Here is a 22609-nt window from a genome sequence, read left to right as displayed (position 1 = left end):
AAAATGTAAAAGAAGAAAAGAGAAAAAAAATGATTAGGCCAAAGACTGTACAGATGTGCTTTATACAATTGATGTATGTATATGTATGAACTGTGAAAAGAATTGTATCAGCCCCAATAAATTGTTAAAAAAAAAATTATGTTAAAAGAAATATACTATCTATATGGATGTGCTTTATACAATTGATGTATGTATATGTATGGATTGTAATAAGAGTTGTATGAGTCCCTAATAAAATGTAAAAAAAGAAAAGAGGAGAAAAAAATGATTAGGGCAAAGACTGTACAGATGTGTTTTATACAATTGATGTATGTATATGTATGAACTGTGATAAGAGTTGTATGAGCCCCAATAAATTGTTTAAAAAAGAACAAAAAAAAAATCCTAAGATCTCACTTTATTCAAAAGTGGTATAACTTGAAGTAGAAAGGGCTGTCTTTCATCGCTCAAGGTGACATCTATGAGAGTCATTTCTGCTACCAAATGAGTTTGTTGTCAATTGTTAGGTGTAACATAATACCTAATAATACAGATTTAAACTGGAGAACCAATTAAGGAATTCATGCTTTACATTGGCAAAACAGCTCTGATGATATATAGAACGTGTTCAACGTAGGATTCCTCAGCATAAAGGCAAGGCAGGTGGGGGGGGGGGGGCGGGAGGAAATAAGGCCCTGACAACTTTGTTCCAGTTTGACTTCTGGCCCCAAAAGCTGATACAGGAGAGGCAAGCAAATGTAACTGCAGAGGGGAAACTAAAAGTATTAAGCCCAAGAAGACTCGACTTTCAAAAATCATGCTCCAGTTAAATGTCCAGCTACAGAAAAACTGTTTCAAAATCTTCTAAACTAAGTGTACATCAGATAACATCCCAATACTTCTCAAAGACCTTCCCTATATATTTTTTAAGTTTAAAAGCTTTATTGGCATATACTTCAGATTTAATACTATTTAATCCTCGGTCGTATTAAGAAGAGTTGTGCGATCGTCACCACACTCGGGCGTCTTCTCGTGCTCATTGCTAGCTCCTCGTTTCACCCGAAAACCCCCTTGCCGTGCCCGTAGGTAACTGCTGATCCAGTTACGGGATTTATCTACCTTGGATTTCACTGACAGAAAATCATTCAAACAGGAAGCAAGCAAACAAAACAGAGAAAAACCTCCATCAAAACAAAGATGACAATATTAAACAGAAGCAACTCTAAAGTGGTTCAAAAGGTAAATGGAGTGATACAGTGTCACATTTTAGCCTAACTATGTTTGCCGAGATGGACTTTGCAATGCACTCTGTCTGACGGTGAAGTTATTCACATCTCGGGACTGTGGTCAAAATTCCCTGAAGGCTTCATCCATGTGGGGACCCTGCCCATCGATGCTGGGCTTCCACTGTCATCCACAGCCTTCTACCGACCATGTGTTCAAATTTTAAGCTCTGATACAATTCCCTCCTTTGGAACTGGACTTTACTACTTACAATGCATGCATCGCATAGGTTGGTGTGCTTCTTCGTGTGAACTTAGTTGGCGGCTCACTGAGCCGGCTGCTTGTTTAAAGACAAACCTGTAAGGGCCCAGATGCTACTCTTACTGGTAGCCGGGTACCATCTGCTTTCTTCACCATTCTTTGCTACAGCACTCATATCTTCAGTCATCTATTTATGAGGAAGGGTATCAAGCAGGGTCATGGTATAAGAGCTAATTGTTCTTAAATTGGGACTAGAACTAAGTAACGGCCCCAAGTTGATTCATATATCTATAGTTTATATCTACTCTGGTTCACTATACAGATATCGTTTCCTTTTTGTGGTTGAGAACTTTATCCCCCCGGGATATGAGGTACTTCTACTGATGTTGTAGTTAGGTGCCACTGAGTCAGTTAAGCCCCACAGTGGCCCTCCGCCATCGTCACAATTTCTTCCGTGGCTGAGTCCATTGTAGGAGCCATCCTTTTTCACCGCCCCTCCACTTCACCAAGCATGATGTTCTTCTCCAGGGACCAGTCTCTCCTGATAATACGCACAAAGTAGCTAAGGCAGTCTCATTATGCTGGCCATACTTCTTCCAAGACAGACTGGTTTGTCCTTTTAGCAGTCCATAGTTCTTTCAACAGTTTTCTCCAGCACAATTCAAATGCAAATGCACCAGTTCCTCTTCAGCCTTCCTCATTCCGAGATTGCATGTCCAACTGTCACATGGGTAATGCTGCAGTGGAGAATGCCATGGCTGGGGTCAGGCAAGCAGCCTTGCTTTTCCAAACGCGAAAGAAGAGGTCTTGGGCAGCAGATGCACCTAATGGAACTTTTTATCCATTTTTGGAAAATCTCTTTTCTCCGTTTGTCTTTTGATTTCTTGCCTGCTGCTTCTGCGAGCACTGATGGAATCCATGAAAACTTCACCCTTTTCTCCATCGATCACAATGCTACCTACTGGTCCTGTAGAGAGGATTTGGGTTTTCTTTGCATGGAGTTGTAATCCATTGTGAAGGCAGCAATCCTTGATTTTCATACACCAGTGCTTTAAGTCTTCCCTTTCAGCAAGTAAGGCTGTGTCCTCTGCACAGTGCAAATTGTCATAAGCCTTCCTCCCATCCCGATGCCACACACTTCGTCACAAAGTCCAGCTTCTCTGATGATTTCTCTCAGCATGCAGACTGAACAAGTGTGGAGAGAGAGGTTACCGCCCTTAAGCACACTTTACTGATTTTAAACCATTCCGTGTTTCCTCAGGATCCATGTCTATGTTATTCATGAGCACAATGAGTGTTCTGCAACTTCTATTCTTTTCAAGGCTATCCACAGTGACTAAAACACAAGTAAGCCTTCTTCTGGTATGCTTGCTTCAGCAATGACCATCTGACATCAGCAATGGTAGCCCTGCTGTTCCCTGTCCTCTTCTGAACCCAGCTTGAACTTCTGCATCCGTTGTTGGATGATACTCAGCAAAATTTTACTTACATGCTTTATCAATGATATTGTTCTATAGTTTGAGCATTCTGTTGGGCCATTTCCTTTGGAATGGACACAAATATGGAGCTCTTCCAGTCAGCTGGCCCAGTAGCTGCCTTCCAAATTTCCTGGCATAGATGAGAGTGCTTCCAGTGCTTCACGAACTTGCTGAAACATTTCCATTAGTATTCTATCAGTTCTTGGAGCCTTGTTCTTGGCTAACAGATTCAGTGCAGCTTGAACTTCTTCCTTTGTCACCAGTTCTTACTCCTGAAATGATGGAATGTCCACTAGTTATTTTGGGTGCAGTGACCTTGTGTATTCTTTCCATCTTCTTTTGATGCGTCCTGCATCATTCACTATTTTGACCATAGTATCTTTCAAGACTGCAACTCAAGGCTTGAATTTTATTCTTGAGTTCTTTCAGTCAGATATACTGAACGTGTTCTCTAGCCTTTTGGTTTTCTAATTCTACATCTTTGCACATCCCTTTATAGTGTTTGGCTTTGCCTTCTTGAGCTTGTCCTTCGGAATGTTCTATTCGGGTCTTTGACTTCACCATTTCTTCAGCTACCCTACACCATTCTTCACCATTTCTTCAGCTACTCTACACCATTCTTCACCAGTAGCTTCAGCTACTCTACACCATTCTTCACCATTAGCTTCAGCTACTCTACACCATTCGTCACCATTTCTTCAGCTACTCTACACCATTCTTCACCATTAGCTTCAGCTACTCTACACCATTCTTCACCATTTCTTCAGCTACCCTACACCATTCTTCACCATTAGCTTCAGCTACCCTACACCATTCTTCACCATTTCTTCAGCTACCCTACACCATTCTTCACCATTAGCTTCAGCTACCCTACACCATTCTTCACCAGTAGCTTCAGCTACTCTACACCATTCTTCACCATTTCTTCAGCTACTCTACACCATTCTTCACCATTTCTTCAGCTACTCTACACCATTCTTCACCATTAGCTTCAGCTACTCTACAAGTAACAGCAAGGTTCCGTCTCCTCTGACATCCACTTTGATCTTTTCTTTCGTTCCTGTCTTTTTAATGGCCTCTGTTTTCTTTAAGTATGATGTTTTTGATGTCCTCCCACACCCTCAGCGGGTCTTCTGTCATTAGTGTTCAACGTGTCAAATCTGTCCTATTGATAGTGCCATTAATTTACCCAATGGCACTGAATTTAAAACAGTGTCGAGAACTGGAAATCATACAAGTTTGGATCAACTTTTCACACTTGATCCAAAATCTATTCAGATTCATTGTTCACTTGTATAGATCAAACTCTTAAGTGACTGGACATTATTTACAAGAACAATCGAAGTTAGGGATAGAGCAAAACTTGCAAAACACTCATTCACCAAGGCAGAACCATGCTTACCAGACTAATGCATGTCTTAAATTTAATGTTTTCACGCTTGAAACTATTATGTCTTTAAAGGGTTGGGTCAAGAGAGCAAACAGCATTGAAAATGGACACATTTCTTGAAAGCAGTTTCTCTTACTAAAAACCTTTTTTGTGCTCCCTTCGATAGGTCAGCTGGTAGAGCAGAGGACTATACAATTAATCTCAAAATCTTTTTCACTATTCCATAAGAGATTTCTTCAATAGATTACATTTATTGGAATAATAGTTACAGCTTTCAAAAGGTAATAGAACAAGACGTTTCGTTCCTCAGGAGCCTGATGTACTTGGCCACCTGTAAAACTGCCGGGGGCAGGTGTCTTTAGGTTTGTTTGCTTTCCCCTCACAAGTAACAATTTTAATGGCATAGTCTTTGGCTGTTCGCTACTATTTGGTAATAAAATCTTCTGAGTTTAGCTTCTTTATTATTGCTCTGCTATATAGAATTCTCATTGAGAATCTCTACCAAAAACTCAAAAGAGACACCATGGTTCTTTGATAAAATAAGTAGTTCTGCTGTTCTCTGAGGGACGGGGGGGGGGAGACGGACACGCATTTTATTCATTTTTTTCCAAATGCACAAATACATCCCCTTACATAATATTTTCATTAATGTGCTAGGTTAATTTTTCTACAAGCTGCTGATTTGAATTAATACTAATTAAACTACAAAATAAGAAGACCTAACAGCTTAATGGTTTTTGCAATGAACTGTTGAGGTAATGTGCTACATAATTATCCTCTTAATAAAGAAACGTGCCACTCTGATTGGTTGTTTTCCGATTGCCAAAGGGATTGCCTAACTTAAGCCCTGGTGGCATAGTGTGTTAAGCTACTAACCACAAGGTTAGCAGTTTGAAACCACCAGCAGCTCTATGGGATAAAGACGAGGCTTTCCACTCTTATAAAGGTGTACTGTCTTGGAAACCTACGGGGCAACTATATAAGTCAGAGTCGACTCGATGGCAGTGAGTTACCTAACTGGATACATGACTTCTTGACCATGACTGTATAATTATACCATACTTGTATTACATAATTATGATCAAAAGTAACATACTGGACTATTTTTATACATATAACTAAAAGCAAAACAAAATGCACTGCCACTGAGCCAATTTCAACTCACATAGAACCAATATCGGGTTTCTGAGACTACTGGAGCAGCCAAACTCTCCTGTGTAGTGGCTGGTGGATTTGAACTGCCAACTTTGTGGTTAGCAGCCCAACATTTAAACCACAATGCTGCCAAGAATCCTTATACAAAGCATGAAAGAAATTAAACAGGAGGAAAGAAAATAAACAGAATGGTAAGACTTAACTGTAATATGGAAGGACAGGTGAATAAGGCCAAATTTTCTCACTAAAAATGTCGACATGCATACAAAGTATATCCATGGTTGCTCTAGTCCCCAACAGTTTTATTTAACTTCATCATTTCACACGTTATATGAGTTTGTGCATTATTTATGAAGGAATGCTATTTCCAAAAAATATAGTAACCAAAAGGAGTGTATTTCATAATGTAGTATTTTTCAATAATTTACTATTTACCAATGTACTCTTATTTTTAAGTCACAAAGCAGTCACTGGGATTGATAGTCTGCTAAAAATCCTATTACTTCAGGTTCCTTGGAACAAATTTAATCATTGAAAATAGTGATCCTTCATGTTATCATTTTATAGATTTGGTGATCTTTAAAGTGAGTTTTTTGGACCTATTAATTAAAGCTCAAGGAAAACGATGTTCTCCTCGCTTACAGGAAAAGAGTGAAGATAATTTTAAAACTGCCTAGTAACATATACATACACTCAATATATTAGACTTGAATTATTTTTAAAGTTTTCAAGGTTAAAAAAAAAGTCTACCACAGTATACTTTCCTGAAGATATTAATAAAAATTCACTTTAAATCAATAATCTCTATGCACAAGGCTATATTTTGTGCTTTTATGATGAAGGCTTCAAAAAGTTCGTGGAAAGTGAAATTAAAAGATGATGGTTTTCGCACAAACTTTTTGAAGTATGCGCATTCAAACATGTTTGTATGTGAAATAAATCAAGCAATAAAGCATATTAACTACATAAAAAGGAAACGGGGAGAACATAGTGAATGTGTATTTGCTACCTCAATCACATTTACTACTTCAGTCACACAGACTTTGATTTAAACTGAGAGTTAACCTGCTACCACTTTTGAGACCTGAGGCATTTATATATCTTCTAAAGAAACAGAGTAGTACAGTCAAGAATCAGGCTTAAAATTTATAGATTGCCTGGGTCACATCTCAGTTGCACCAGTTAGTTAGCCATGTACTTCTGGAGGAAGCCACTTAACCCCTCTCTCTATACCCTCAATCTGCACTTGATAGTGCACTAAAGTATTACGTCAATATACATAAAGCACTTCAAACAATGCCAGTCCCATTAAAAGCAACCAATAAACATCAGATAGTTTTAATATTAAAGCTGTTTCCACAACTAATAGAGATAACAGTCCCAAAAGGTTGTCATGTTAAATGAGAAATGGACAAAGAACACAGTCCAAGTGCATAAAACATATCCAGTGTTTACTACATAAACTCACTGGCATCAAGTCTATTCCAACTCAAAATGGCCCAGTAGGAAAGAGAAGAACTCTCCATAGGACCGACAAGACCGAAAATCTGTACAGGAGTGCTAACAACTGCACCTTCCTCCCACGGAGGGTAGCAGCTAGTGGGTATGAACTGCCAACCCTAGAGGTAGGAACCCAAGGCTAAGTCACCAACTGGTGCCACTAGATCTGCTAGAGAAAAGTTACTATTTTCCATAGCAATGAACACTGAGGATAATACAGTTGGTGCAGATGTAGGTTGGCAACAACACCAGCCATTCAAGAGCCCAACCCATAAAATGGTAGTTATCCTGAGGCCTGCCTGTCTCACCTTCCCACTCAGTTACCAAGTTTTAGAAGATATAGACAGATAGATATATAGATATCCTCAAAAGCTTAAAATGAACCCATTTGCCCCATTCTCATTTCCAAAGCCTTATTTTATCCCTTATGCAGCAGGCTTTCCTCAGAACAAAGTCCCAGGCTTCTACTTCAGCCCATTCTTCACATGCCAAGCTGCGTTTGATTTAAAACAAAGCAAAACAAAATCCTATCCTATCATTTCTTTCTTGATCATATGCAATTATCCCCACAGCCTTCAGAAGTTGTTTTGTCAGAATTGCAGTCTCTCAGGATTTGGTCCCGTTCCACCCCTCCCACTTCATCATTTTCCACTTGGTTACTTTTCAATTTGAGTCAAGCGCCACAGTTCTGAGCAACTTGTGTCGTGCTCCGTCACCTGTGCAGGGACTTTCCTTCTCGCCTTACTTACTTACTTACCCCTGAGTGACTACTTCACATTTCTCCTCTGTACTTTCAACTTCCTGTTGAATCCCCGTGCATTCTCTGATGTTCTGTCCCACTCAACTCCCCTTGCTCTCTCCTCCCAGCCTGGATGGATTTTACGGTTAGAATGGTCTGAATTTCATGGTAAAAGATGTCAATATTTGAAACTCATTACATTTTCAACATGAAAGTGTCAGCATGAGCAACAGAAGACTGGCTGCAAAGACCTAAGCACAAATGTCCATGATCTCAGTTTTGGCTTCCCAGGAGACTACGGTTCTGCTGGGTTCAATCATTCGTTGCAGTGTCACACAGACATCACAGACAAAGCTCACGATATGGGGGCTGAGAGAGCAGTCACTGCTCTGTAGCACTGCCTCTCTTCAACAAGAACCAAGCCACTCTCTCTAGTCCTAAGCCCCTCAGTTGAGTGGTCTCCTGATTTGGCCTCTGTGAGCCTGAAAGCCCACTTGCCACTCCACCTCGCTTACAGTCTCAGGTCTCAAGGGCACTGGCCCTCTGCTCTCTTCTCAGAGTGGCTCCTCTGCTCGGTCCCGTAGTCTCTAAGTCATGATCACTGGTGCCGCACTGGTCTTGGCCTCCACCATTGTATGCAGGGATCCTGAACTTGCTCCACAGGTGGCTCTTCCTCCTTGATGGTCCTGAGATTCTCTCTATTCTTGCTTCTGAGGTAGGTCTCGTAGAGTCAAGGGAATGGCAACCAAAACTGGCCAATGCCCTCTATTGGTAATTCACACAATCTATTTGCATAGTCCCACCCAGTCATGTGGTGGGAGTTACAGACACACGGTGAGAAGTGTCATATTAAGAAAGTCACTGCACCACAGATATAAGTACGCTTCTAAGATGTTTTAATCTGTGGACAAATCAGATCACTTATTTAATAAGCATTAAATATTTAAGCAGCAACAGGGATACTAGACTCTTCCTGGTAATATTACAAAGTGAAGAGGCTCAATTTATTGAGAAATATATTTATGAAAGAAAACTGAAAGCTGAGTCTATGTAGTACTGATTAGTTAATGAGGTCCTGTTGCTACCTCCATTATCAGAATATTTAAAACTCAGGTTAGCTATAATTAAATAATTAATTTGGTGAAGACTAAACTTAAAAACAAAAGTTTCAAACTCATTAATGTGCTTAAAGTACTCTAACCACAGACTAGACTGACAAATAAAGAACATACTCTCTGAGTTAATAAACTTTTAAAAAGTCTACACAAACCCCATGCCATTTCTTAGTAGGAACTGTCAGTATTATTCCAGCTCTGTATCACACCACTGCGAACATGGGTTTGCGCTCTGTCCTTTAAAGTACGCAGGGGCTTCCCAAAAGTCCGTGGGAAACAGAATTAAAAGATGATGGAACTTTTCTCACAGTACTTAGAAGCCCCCGTATTATATCTGAAAGAATGACCCACTTGTTAGATATCGTAAATTCACAGACAGGAGTCCTGTTTAAAGTCCTCTGGTGTAAAGCAATCATGTACTTAATAAAGAGTGTAGGATTTCATTACCCTTAATTGAAGGCAGGTCTCCAGTGTAAGATAAAATCATAAATGCACCACAAGGTGAACAATCTAACAATTAGAAGATTGTAGGCATATTTCCAGTCCCTGGAACGCTTCTTTGGATTAGTTGGTATTACTGTATGCGCCGCTCCTGTGTTAGGAGTCCCTGGGAGGCACCAGAGGGGACAAGCCGCTCACTGCAAGATCAGCGGTTTGGAACCACCTGCCGCTCTGTGGGGAAGAGATGAGGCTCTCCACTCCTGTAAAGACTGACAGTCTTGCAAACCCACAGGGACAGTTCCACCCTGTCCTAGCGGGTTGCTGTGAGTCAGAGTCGACTCGATGGCTCGTTAGGTTTGGGGTAGCACTAAGGAAGCCCTGGTCGCAAAGTGGGCTAACATGTTGACTACGAACCTCAGGGTCAGTGCATCACACCCATCAGTTGCTCCAAGAGAGAGGAGGCTGTCTGCTCTCATGGAGATTTCCAGGCCCAGAAACCCGAGAATCGTTCTACTCTGTCCTATAGGGTCACTACGAGTGGAAAACGGCTCAAAGGTATTGGGTGGTTTGGGTTTTGCTTGGGTGGCACGAACTGTTAGACGTTCACTTACTCGCCCAAAGGCTCGACCTACCCAGAGGAGCGCCTCGAAAGGCTGGCCTGGCGACCTGGGGTCATCATGGCTCGGTGGATCCAGAGGCAACTAACAACAGCAACAACGTACTATTTGAATCTTCTACAGCCAACATGGCTCATTCAATTAAAACTAAACTAACATTTGTCTTGACATGATCAATTTTATACTCTCCAATATGATCAACATCAGACATGAAATTAGGAGGCCTGGTTTTAACCATAGCTTTTCCACTAATGCATTAACCATTAACTTTCTTCATATATAAAATGAGAGACTAGACTAAAACATTTTTAATATAAGTCTTTAAAAAACTCAGTTCTTGGATGTTCTTGCTAAGAAACGTCACCTTTTTTGAAATCTGTGGTATCTATGAACACCTGAAGTTACCGTGACATTCACGTTCAGACAGTAAACCTGCATAACTTACTCCAATGTCCCAGTTTCCTCAATATACCCCTTTATAACAAAAAAACAAAAAACCTCACTGTCATCAAGTTAATGTAGACTCACGGTGACCCTCTAGCACAGACTAGTACTGCCTCTGAGTTTCTAAGACTATAACTCTTTATGGGAATAGAAAGCCCCGTCTTTTTCCCAAGGAGTGCCTGGTGGCTACTCTCCAATAAAAAAATATTTCTATTGTATTTTTCAATTTGAAAAATGTTAATAACAATTTTAGTGGAAGTAATGTTATCCCAATTTTACAGAACACAAAACTGAGGCTGAAGGGATTTAAAACACACCCAAATCTTTCAGTTGCAAAAAAGAATACTTTTTAATTGGTAGTTTACTAAGTAGTATAATCAACAAAACAGTTTACTGGACATCGTTTTAAATAATGAGTTGACTGCGAAGCTCTCTGAGAATTATAATCCAACTGCAGGAAGGGAAAAAGTCTTCCTCATGTTTCACGGAAAATTACTACTGGTGATCAAACAGATCTGTAACTCAAGCCCAGATCTTTTTATTCCAAATATCCTATAGCATGTATCAAATATATGGGAAGCATGAGGTTACCATGAGTTAAAGCCGACTCAACTGCATCTCTCCTCGCTATCATAGTACATTTAAGTCACGCTCTGACCTTCAACAGTGAACTGCAAGGCATAGGCCAAGATACAAAAGTCATATGCACAAACAGGAAAAAAACGAAATAATGCTTGAAAGTAGTAAATACAAATTTTAAAAATCCAATAATAAAATACAGAAGTCTGTCAAATTGACTGGACCTCACATGAACAGTGATTATTACAAATATTATCTTGATTTGGGTTCATCATTTCTTATCAAGTTTGCATCTGTCCAGTTTATACAATGATGGCATCTACTAAACAGTGCCCTAGGCTGAGTCAAGAACCACCCAGCATGGCAGCGTGGTAATAAAGTGATCCCAGTGTAATGCTGGAGAAAGTGGCCTACAGGATGGCTTTAGTCATTTAAGCAAGAAAAAGGTGAGGCTGTCTACTCTACTCCCATGAAGAGTGAGTGGCAGTCTGGGGCACGCACAGGGGCAGTTCTATGCTGTCCAATAGGGCTACACGGGTCCTCTGTGTTGGAATTGATCCGAGGGTAGTGAGTTTGGGTTTGTTTTGATGTTGTTGTTGATTTAAAGGTTTTATTTGTCTTAAAACCATACAGTATAACTCTTTTGAATAAGTATCAGGAGAGTTCAAAGTAGCTATAACATGATCAGAAGAGTTCAAAGTAGTTAGAAAATTATCTGGGCCAAGTTACAAACAATGGCCAAAATAAAACTTCAAATACCTACTTTGTTATCTTGTGTCACGAGAATACTTCCACCCCCAGGTTTCAAAGGCACCTCTTCCATGGCACCAAACACATCAGTCTCAACAGAGAAAGTTAGTTCTAGCCCCAGATCACTGATATCATTGTCCAAGATCCACTGCAAATTTTTGGCATATTCTGGATCAATGGATGCCACATCTTGGTAATTTACAGGAATACCTTAAAAAGAAAAAGCAAGCATATAATAGTTATGTAACTTTTTTTTTTGCCCTTTCCTTGTCTGTATAATGGTTAAACACTGCCCTCTACAGATAATCTTTAAAACTACAAAATATAATCCAATTCACAGCAAGGTTGAAATGGATGACAATTCCTGCATTTGAAAATCTGTTCAACTAAACTTTTAGGCCACGCTTCCGCATTTCTCACAATATAATTGTTCTACAAAGATGTCATTATGAAATCATTATGAAAATCAAAGCTGAAAATTATCTTAAGTACCTTCCTATGACATAAAACACACACTCTTTAAAGAGAGGGACAACTTGCAGTGGAAATGTCAAAAGTACAGGTCTTTTTGGTTTTCTGTTCCAGGCCCCTACGTGCCTCGTGCACATAAAGGGGGTCTCAAGTCAAAATAAAAGTGTTATCCAAACGCTGTTAGCTTAGCCAAAATGTTATCACCAACCTACGTCGTTTTCCCCTGAAAATTCTAAGAAGAGTACTTTAAAAGGAACAAGAAAAACATACCAAGAATGTGCTTGTAGAATGATCTTGTAAAGTAAATATTGACCAACTGTCTATGATTCAGAGCTAACCCCAAAATTTGTCCAGCGAACCGGAAGTAATTCAGATGATCAGGATTTACAAAGGAGTTGCTGTTGGGCTGGAAGGTTGTTCCTATCAACATAAACACAAAGCGGTTTATCCTTACTCTCCGTGCAGGGAGGAAGGGTAATGTAATGTAGGTAAACTAATTCTCATACAATTTCAGCAAAGACAAGGTTATCAAATGTATAAACTTACAAAGGAATGCCCTTTGTGCAATAATACATGAGCAAGTAGTGGAAGTGGAGGCACAGAACTTATCTGGATCCTTGTGCAGAGAGAAAATTTTAGAAAACTGAAAGCTGGGAGATAAGTCAGGGAGACTCTGGAAATGATCTATAAACATATCAGTCGCACACACACATTTTCCTGGGCAGTGTAGCAGTAGAGTAGCCACGACTCATTCACCTTTACAGACAGTAGGTACAAGTGTTAGGTTCTTAAGGAATAGAGCATGATTAGAAAAAAAGGTTTCTGAAGGTACAACTGCTATAAGGTTTTAGTCAATGAATGTATAAGAAAATTCACACAAAAAATTGCCTTAATCCATGAAATAACCAATTGCTTTTTGTGAACAAAAAAAGGGGACCCCACACCCAGGTCAAAGTCAAAATGACAACAGTAACAAACAGTTACCATATTGTCAATATCTAGGGCAATGGAAAAACCCAAAGTCAACAACTCCACATCTCTCATTTTCTGTGATGGCCGTTAGTTAAATTACAAGTTCATTCATTCATTCATCCAACAAGTATTTATTAAATTTATAGTATATATCAGATTGGAGGTATTTGGGCTAAGAGAAAAAAATAAATTATAAATATTTAGTGAAATAGCATCAAAGAAAAATAAAACAGAAGGAAGTATTGAAATATAAAATGTGTGACCATTCAATATATTCATTTTGGTAGCAATCTACTCTGTATTTCATTAACCTTTGATTTGTTAGTTATTACTGGACTGGACTGAACTGCCATGGCCAGCTTATGTAGCTATAAAGTGAAAATCTAGACGCTTACAGCCGAATAATTTAAATGGTCCACATGAAACGTGTCACTCACTAGTAAAGACCTTTTCAGAATCACTCTCAGTTACAAGGAAAAACTGATATTAACAATCAAAGCAAAGTTTTGTTAGATGAAGGAAAGTATTCACTAAGTAAGATACAACTATTGATCTCTTCCCATCTGGAACAAAAAAGAGTGAGGAAACAATTCATCCAAAGGACGAGTTGACTACATGAACTCCACTAGCCTGAGAAAGAAGCACTGAACAGTGGCCAGCTACCACTACAGAGGTTCTGGCTGGGATCAAGTAGAAGGTTCTGGACAGAGTGAGGAGCAATGCAAGGCCAAGTTCAGAATCATACAAAGACCAGACTTACTGGTCCAATGGAGACCAGGAGAACCCGAGACTGTGGCCCTCGGACACAGACCTTCAAAACCCTCTACCTGAACCAACTCTCACAGATCCTACTTCAGCCAACAACAGATCCGCAAAGTGAACCATTCACACCCACTTCCATAGCTCACGGCTAATCCATAAATATTAATTTTCATATCTAATAAGCAAAGAACATGACATTATTTTATCTATAGTTCAATTTACTAATAAGTATGAACCCAAATAGAACATTGAAATAAATCACAATATTCATAGTCTAAGTGTTTTAATATATGTTGCTATAGATTGCTAGCATGAGGAAATACTTGTAATGATTCTACACCAAACTGTTTTTGAAGTATGAAACTAAATAAATGGACTCAAATTAAGAAACTATTTTAAATATAAAAGAAACAAATATAAAATATAATGTCCTAATATTAAGCCTACCTTCAAAAATTAGGCCTAAATAACTAAACTTGGTACCTCATAGAACTTGTAACAAATTACAGACATCAAATTCACTTCAGGGTAAGTAATCAAAGCTTACAGAGATTCAGTGGCAAGTCCCACATTTTTAAGCCATCTCAGAGACTCATGTGTGCCTGAGGGTCCCTAAGAACCTCCGGCACTCTGGCACCACTGCGGCCCACCTCCTGGCCTTTCCGAGACTCGTTCTTCCTCTAGTGGGAGACGTTCTCTTTATGAGACAACTTAAGATGGAGGAGAGGGTGGTGTGCATAATTTTCAGAGGGGGGGGATTGTGTAAGCACTTCAAAACTATAACCTTAACCTTTACTTAGACTATTAGTAAAAGCGCTCTTAAATATATCTCGCACAAATGAGAAGCAACTATTTCCATCTAGTCTACAGTATCAGACCACAACTCTAGAGGTTGTAGGCACCATTAAAAGAATCTGTCGACAGTTTCGTGTCTGTACTATTGTATTAGACAGTTAAATAAGAGCTTTTGGGACGCCAGCCCTTGATCTCTTAGAAAGAACGATCTACATAATTCACTCTACATAATTCCATGGAGCCCTGATGGTACTGTTGGGTAAGCACTGGATCTAAGTCCGAACCCACAAGCTGATTGGTAGGGAAACGACACTCCCGCAAAGATTGACAGCCTTGGAGACCCCACAGAGGGTCACTATGAGTCAGAACCTGCTGGATGCCGATGGGCTTTGGGCTACGGAATTATACCTACACGTCACTCACTGACATGGTTAGGGTCCAAAGACCAGGTCCTTGTGCAGAACATGCCATTATGTGAAAACAGAGAATGACTACAGGAGATCACAAAATAGAGGATGACTAATGTAACTTCCAAATTATGTCAGTACACAAATGCCAAAACAAGTAAGAACCATGACGCAGGCAAATGGGCAGAGGTTGCCATTTGTTACTGCCAGACCTATATCGTTGTTGTGCAAAATACTCAGATAAACTATCAAAAATGGGAAATGTCATATAATGGGAAAGTCCATAAGGGAGCTATTGATGTGGGAGTCAAGATCCAACACCATAAGTTCTAAAATTTGGCTTTTAGGATTAATAAAAAAATTCCCATCTACTGACATTATTCTATAAAAGACAACGTTAACAAAATATTTTACTTAAATAAATAAAGACAAATGGAAACTCCTTCAAGACTAGCTCCCAGTTGGAATTAACATGAGAACTGAATGATCAAATAAAAGAATACGCTAAACAGAATCAGGCTCCACTGATTTTCTCTCTTGGTAACTGTATGACTGCAGACACTCTGAATTTCACTTTCTTCTACTATGCAGTGGGAACACTCTAATTCCCAAGGCTACTGTTGAAACCAAAGGGTAAAAAGTAGTTTTAAAAAATCACAGAGAAAAGTCATCTAGACCATCCAACTTACCATCAGCTGACTGGGTAAACAATGCATAATCAGGATTGACTATCTCATTAGATAGAATATCAAACCACTCACGCACCACACCTTGACCCTGAGTTCAAAAAAATAAAATTAAGCATCAAGACAAATATACGGGAAATTTTTTCTATGTAATAACAAAATTAAATTACATTAAGTTCCTTTCATATAAATATTCAGCTTTATTCAATGACATTTCAACATGTATATACAGTGATCTCTAGACAGCTTATTTTTTGTACCCACCATGCCTTCTTCTCCATGGAATCGTACAGCGAGCCCTTGCTTTAGTTTTGCACAATTTGCTTTCGACACAACTTCACAGCTACTCCTAAAAATAGAATCTAAATATGTAGCGCTGATTAATTTTACATAATAAGTGTTGTAATAAAAAATACTTTCTGCCTCACATGTATAGTCATTTCTTTGTTAAGCATACCTCTATGAACCAGCAAGATATCGTTTTCATTCACTGGCCTGTGTACCATGTCTGAATCTGGTTGTCCTGAGTGCAAATGTTCATAGAACCATTCACAGCGATCTTTAAATGGCTGTTACCCCACCACCCAAAAAAAAAACAAAAGAAACAGAGAAAGAAACTATGTTAGTAGTGTTTCAGTTACCTGATTATCAGATTTACTTACCTATTGCATTAAGTACACTTCCTACAAATTTTCAACCTTATATTTTTATTTTTAAGTAACACTAGATAATGTTCTAACATTTCAGCTATTTACCAAAAAAAAAAAAAAAGGCAGCTCCTTGGCTAAAAAGTTTTAAAAGTGAAAGTGTTTTTCTAAAATTTCATAGTATTTTCAACAGAGAAGACTTGATAAATTAGATTTATCCAACAACTTAATACCAGATATGTAATTGAACACAATTACTCTCAATTTCCTTTAAGCCCAACAAGGCTTATAAGAACAAATTGTCACAATCATAAAAAAATTGTATTATCCCATTCCATTTAATTTTTCATCAAAATAGTTTTCATATCTTCTGGGGGAGTGAGCAGCCTGACCTGGCCTCTTGAACTGCTAAAGTCTCTACTTTTTGTGGATCTGTCAGATAAGCCAAGTGCAAGTGATTTGTAATTTTTATGATTAATCAGAAAGTACTACTGAGGATCTAGTAGGGTTAGACTCAATTAATATGGCACTCCCACCCTAATCCCTTATACTATGTAATTTTGGATTTCACACTCCTATGGCTATATAGCACCATGTTGGAAGGCATTCACTACCTGCTAATAAGTGAGGGGCCCAGTGATATAAGGGTTACAAGCCGTGCCGCTAACCGCAAGGTCCGCAGTTAGAAATCACCAGCCGCTCAGCGGGAAAAAGACGAGGCCGCTGTCTACTCTCATGTGAGGTACAGTCTAGGAAACTCACCCAGAGGGCCGCTATGAGTCAAAACTGCTTCAGTGGTGGTGAGTTTGGTTTTTAATCTGATGAGATTTAGTTCTGACCTTAGTAGAGGATATGAACCTAAATGTGAGGAATTATATGCTCCGGCTGACAGAAGACAGAAAACTCTCTAGAGTGGCCTGGGGAAAGCCTGCCTGACGAAGATTAGTTGCAGGTTGATGACTACTGGAAACGGCTAGCCCAACGGTTCTCAGCCTGTGGGTTGCGACCCTTTTTGGTGTCAAATGACCGTTTCACAGAGGTCTCCCGATTCATAACAGTAGCAAAATGACAGTGATGAAGTAGCAATGAAAATAATGTTATGGTTGGGGGTCACCACCACATGAGGAACTGTATGAAAGGGTGGCGGCATTAGGAAGGTTGAGAAGCGCTGTTCTAGCTATACCCCCAGGTTGCATATGTATAGTTAAGATACAGTTCATGGGTGGGGATTGGATGATTACACTTGGGTCAAATGTGATTGCACCATGGAACACCCACCAAACAACCTTTCCCTGCCTGCATCTGGTAAGAAGGCGGGGAAGAGACTGTGAGCAACTGTAAGCTGGTGACCCTTAATGCCATCCTACTGCGTAGAAAATGAGCCCAATGAGACGCAGGGGGTGTGAGCTCATCGGCAGCAAGAGTCAGGAGGGAAGCATGTCCTCCAGCCCCAGCATCTGCCTTTATCCCTCCCTGAATTTTGGGTTTGGGCTTTGGACTGAACAGAGATATTCTCGGATGGGAGTGGGGAAGATGGGGGATGAAGCAGACGAGCAATCTTACAAGAGTTGGACTTTGGGGACTTTTTAGATCTTCAGCTCCTTGGGACTAGTTTGGTATTAAATCTTACAAAATAAATGTGCGTGCAGTGTGTGCAGTGTACTACGGGTAATACAAGAACAGTAATAATTTTAAAAATCTCAATTCCTTTGCTATAAACTGTTTAAATATATTTGAGATCAGGCTAACATATAATAGAAAAGCATATAACCAAGAGATACACTAAGATTTTTAGAAACAGTGCAAATGAGTGGAATGCAAATGCTTCATGGGATCATGGTTGGAAGTAGTATTTAAGAGCTGGGCAGGGAAGAGGGTGCACTGAGCTAAGGCAAACACTGTATCTCCTGGTGAAATGTGGTGAAAACACAGCCTAAAGGACTCCTAGACACACAGGCTGAAGGAAACTGTATAATAAAAGTAAGCATGTAATTATGGATCCCGAAAATTAAGTCAACTATGCTGGGCCACTGTACATATTTGGCCAGATGAAAAATACCATGACTGCAGTGGTCAGAATGGGTTTAGTACCAGTATGAAGGGAGACTAGCCAGGTAGCACTTACAACGATGCCTGAGAAACTAGAAATAGAACCTTACAGAGAGCCGAAGTTAAAGACAAGGTAAGGTCCCTTGTTCAGGAAATTACCGATTCAGGGAAACAAATAACAAAGATGAGTAAGTTTTTGATAATAGGTCAGGGACGACAATCACCTTAACAAATGGTGGAGAGAGCTCACAAAGTCAAAGGGAACCAATCAGACCAAACCCAAACCAGCTGCCATCTACATGATTCTGACTCAGTGATTCCACACAGGGGTCCCAAGGCTGTAGATCTTTACAGCGGTCTCCTCTTTCTCCCTCAGAGCACCTGCTGGATTTGAACTGCCAACCATATGGTTCACAGTCCAATGTTGACCTGACAGTCCCACCAAGGCTCCTTCAATGAGAACCAGGGTGGTGCAGTATTTAAACCAAAAGTTTAAATACATAGCTATCAATATCACAAAAAAATTCTTTTTTAGAAAAGTATTTGGACACTAGTATATTAGTAAAAGCTAAAATAACATTACTCCAAAACTCAGCTATTCAGTAGATGTTGACTGATGGTAGAATTGCCCCCTGTGAATTTCTGAGACTATAACTCTTTACAGGAGTAGAAAGACCTGTCTTTATCCCGAGAAGCAGCTGGTGGTTTCAAACTACAGACCCTGCAGTTAAAAGCTCAATGAGTAACTGAAGGACTTTGAAGTTTAAAACATTTTAATCTGTAATAAAGATACTATTATTATCAAGACAACTGAACAACTTCTGAATTAAATATTGACTTTGTTAGAAAAGCAAATGATTCTCTTTTTTTTCTTCACTTTTCTTTTTGTAAAAAAATCATTTTATTGGGGCTCGTACAACTCTTATCACAATCCATCCATCCATCCATTGTGTCAGGCACATTTGTATATGTGTTGCCATCATCATTCTCAAAACATTTCCTTTCTACTTGAGCCCTTGGTATCAGCTCATTTTTCCCTCCCTCCCTGCCCCTTGAACCCTTGATAATTTATAAATCATTATTATAAATGTTTCTTTTTAAAAGTTAAATGTGCAATTTTGTCCAAATTTTATTCCATGTTAATGAAACACTCATTGCTATTGTACAGTGCTTACAAATTGAATATTGTACAAGTGCTAAAATGTAAAGTTCTCAAAACTTCAATGCTGACTTTTTCTAAAACTCTAGTGCATGGAGATAGAAAAAGACTATCTAAAAGTAATATATTTATGTACAGGTTTTAAAGTTCGATCAGCCATCTGACTGAAGCCAAACACAAACAGACATTTATAGGGCTTGTATCTTAGGGGAATTTCTATTCCTCTCCTAATTTTAGTTTTCTCACTTGTAAACATGAATAATCTTACAAGTCAGAATCGACTACAGGGTAATGAGTTTGAAGTTGAGACATCAATTTTAATGATTCGGTAAAATAAACCAAAAACAGAACTTCAGAGCAGACAAACTAGGCAGTATCCAGCTACCACTACCAAGTGCTCTGAAAGGGATCATATTAGAAAGTCCTCCACAGAGTGGAGGAGAAATGTAGACCAGAACTCAAATTCATAAACGAGACCATGCTTACTGGTTTCAATGGAACTGGTGGAACACCAAAACTATACTATGGCCTTCAGTCACCCTGCAAGTCTTGAATGAGCTCATCCCTGTGGCTCAATTTTTCGGAAAAGCAATACACAGGTCTATTAAAGAAACAAGCACACTAGTGAGTTGCACACCTTAGAACACTCAAGCATTTGAGATCAAGGGGACAGCATCCCAAACACAAAGCTGAGAAGAGTTACAGGAGGAGGAGGGATAGAAATAGCAGCAGGAAGTAAGAGGGATACGTCATGTTACATTGTAAGAACTTGTCGCAATGAGATGAATATATATATGTGAATTGCTAAACAGCAAAACAGGAATTGTTCTTTAAGCCTTCACTCAAATCACACTAAAAAAATTTTTAAAGAAAAATCTACTCTATGGATCAGTCTCCTTAAAGACACTTAAAAAAACCTATGGCATTTATTATCTTATGATTACTAACCGGACTATAGCTTTCAGCCTAGTCTACATTTCTAACAAATTATCTTCCTAAAACTTTTCCAGGATCACATCGTTCTCTGGCAGCAAATTTATAGGTGGCTCCTAACAGCCTAGCAGTCTTAGAGTTTTAAAAACTCTTAAGACAACATGACCCATTCTGTCTTTCCAGAATTACAAGAGGGTACCCCCCACCAAACAAACAAAAAAACAAAGCTCTGCTGGGCAGCGCTTTTGTAGTACACACTTTTCCCCACTAGGTGAGTATCTAGCAACTTGCTCTGAGTTAGCACACCCACTGGTGTCGCCTGGGAAGGTTCTCTGTGGTCACTGAATTTTTTCATGAAAGCAGTTTCGCTCCAACCTCGTTTTTTTTTTTGTGATGGCTGATTTAAGAGAATAGCATGTGGCTGTGAAATTTAGTTTCTTGCTCAGGAAAATGCCACAGAAACTGTTGTGATGTTGAACACAACTTACAAGGACAGCGCTATAAGAAAAACTCAAGTACACAAGTGGTTTTCTCATTTCAAAAAAGGTGAAATGTCAATTAATGGCAAACCTTGTTCTGGACGTCTGTCAACTTCCTGACTGGGCAAAAGTGTTGACAAAATTCACGCACTTGTGCTCAAAGACTGCTGACGGACTACTGAATAGATGGGGGAGTTACCTGGACTCTCTTGGATCTCGGTTTAACAAATTTTAAAGGAAGCTTTGGGAATGAGAAGCTTCAAAATTTGTCGCTGCATAATTTGTGCCTCGAATTCTACTGAAAGGACAGCTTCGAAGCAACTCATATTTTTTCTCCAAAGTCATTACTGGTGACAAAGGGTGCTGTTCTTACGACCCCGAAAGCAAAGCACTGGGAGACGTCATCATCACCTCACCTAAAGAAAGCTCGTCAAGTGAAATCAGAGCCCAAGATAATGCTCATTTCGGGGCTTTTATGTGAGGAACATAGTGAATTTGGAGTTCGTTCTACCAACTCAGACTATTACTCAAGCTTTCTATTTAGAGGTCCTGAAAAGAGAGTGTAACAGTGTGCAACATAAAGGCCTGGTTTGTGGCAGACGGAGGACTGGTTTTGCCGCCGAGACAATGCACGTACTAATGCAGCCATCTCAGTGTGCCAGGTCTGGACGAAACCAGCATGCCTCGCATGTCCCTCACACTGTGCTCACCTGACCTTGCTCTGTGCAACTTCTTTTTGTTTCTGAGAATGAAGAGGGAATGAAAGAGGAACAAAGAAGAAGTGAAGAAAAAATCAAGGGAGGTGCTCCAGCCATCCAAACAGATGAGTTTAAAAAAATGTTTCCAGAATGGAATCACAGATACATAGCTTTGAGAAAAGATTCCATTTTTCGGAGGGTACCCCCTTGTAGATCTCATTTCTCACCTATACAGAAGCTCTGCTTCAATCACTGTAGTCTTTTTGTACCTAAATGCCCTGGCCTTAAGCTTAGCTAATGTCCATCTTCTCCATTTACTCAAAGTAAATTTGCATATTTCTGAATGTCCATTCTCTAAAACCTTCCTTGGCGCTAACAGACAGAATGACCCTTTCTCTGTAAAGACCCAGCTCATACTGTAATCACTACGTTATAGCTACATTATCTTCCTTGCTCGAGGTCATTAACATCCTCTTGGATCAGGGAAACATGCTTTCTATTTCCCAAACAGCTGCCTTTCACTAAGCAACAACGACAGACAAGTCACTCTTCACAGCTTATCTTTACAGCGTTCTGAAGATGGTGGTATCGTTATTCTACAGATGAAGAACCCAAGGCTCCAAGGCGTTAAGAAAGGTGGCCAAAGTCACCGAGCTAGCAAGCAGACAGCCAGGTTTTTGTGAAACACGTTTCCAGAAACACAAGCTGTGTGGAATGAGTGAGGACAGCACTGGGGAAGGAAGACCTCAAGGCAAAGAAGTCTAAGAATCAGGATTCGTACCAGAAAGCCTACGAAAGGCTTATAAATCTTCAACAGGGCACAGGCTCTATTTTTCAAATGTATTTCGGTAAAAAAATATTTCTCTTAGACTAATGTTC

General features: G+C 39.5%; 1 protein-coding gene across 4 annotated transcripts in view; it reads right to left on the bottom strand.

Moving 5' to 3' along the window:
- Positions 1-22609, bottom strand: part of HACE1 (HECT domain and ankyrin repeat containing E3 ubiquitin protein ligase 1) — a 112706-nt gene that overhangs the window by 22836 nt on the left and 67261 nt on the right. For all 4 annotated transcript variants that reach the window (XM_075554721.1, XM_075554723.1, XM_075554724.1 and 1 more), the window contains 5 exons: positions 16223-16334; positions 16030-16127; positions 15769-15856; positions 12414-12563; positions 11686-11882 (listed from right to left, as the gene is read on the bottom strand). In XM_075554721.1, coding sequence (XP_075410836.1) covers positions 11686-11882; positions 12414-12563; positions 15769-15856; positions 16030-16127; positions 16223-16334 — 645 coding nt within the window. The remainder of the gene's footprint in view (positions 1-11685; positions 11883-12413; positions 12564-15768; positions 15857-16029; positions 16128-16222; positions 16335-22609) is intronic.

This window comes from Tenrec ecaudatus, chromosome 7 (assembly GCF_050624435.1).
Source record: "Tenrec ecaudatus isolate mTenEca1 chromosome 7, mTenEca1.hap1, whole genome shotgun sequence".
Lineage (NCBI taxonomy): Eukaryota > Metazoa > Chordata > Mammalia > Afrosoricida > Tenrecidae > Tenrec > Tenrec ecaudatus.
The sequence above is the reverse complement of the archived record's forward strand: the minus strand, read 5'-3'. Positions and strand labels throughout refer to the sequence as shown.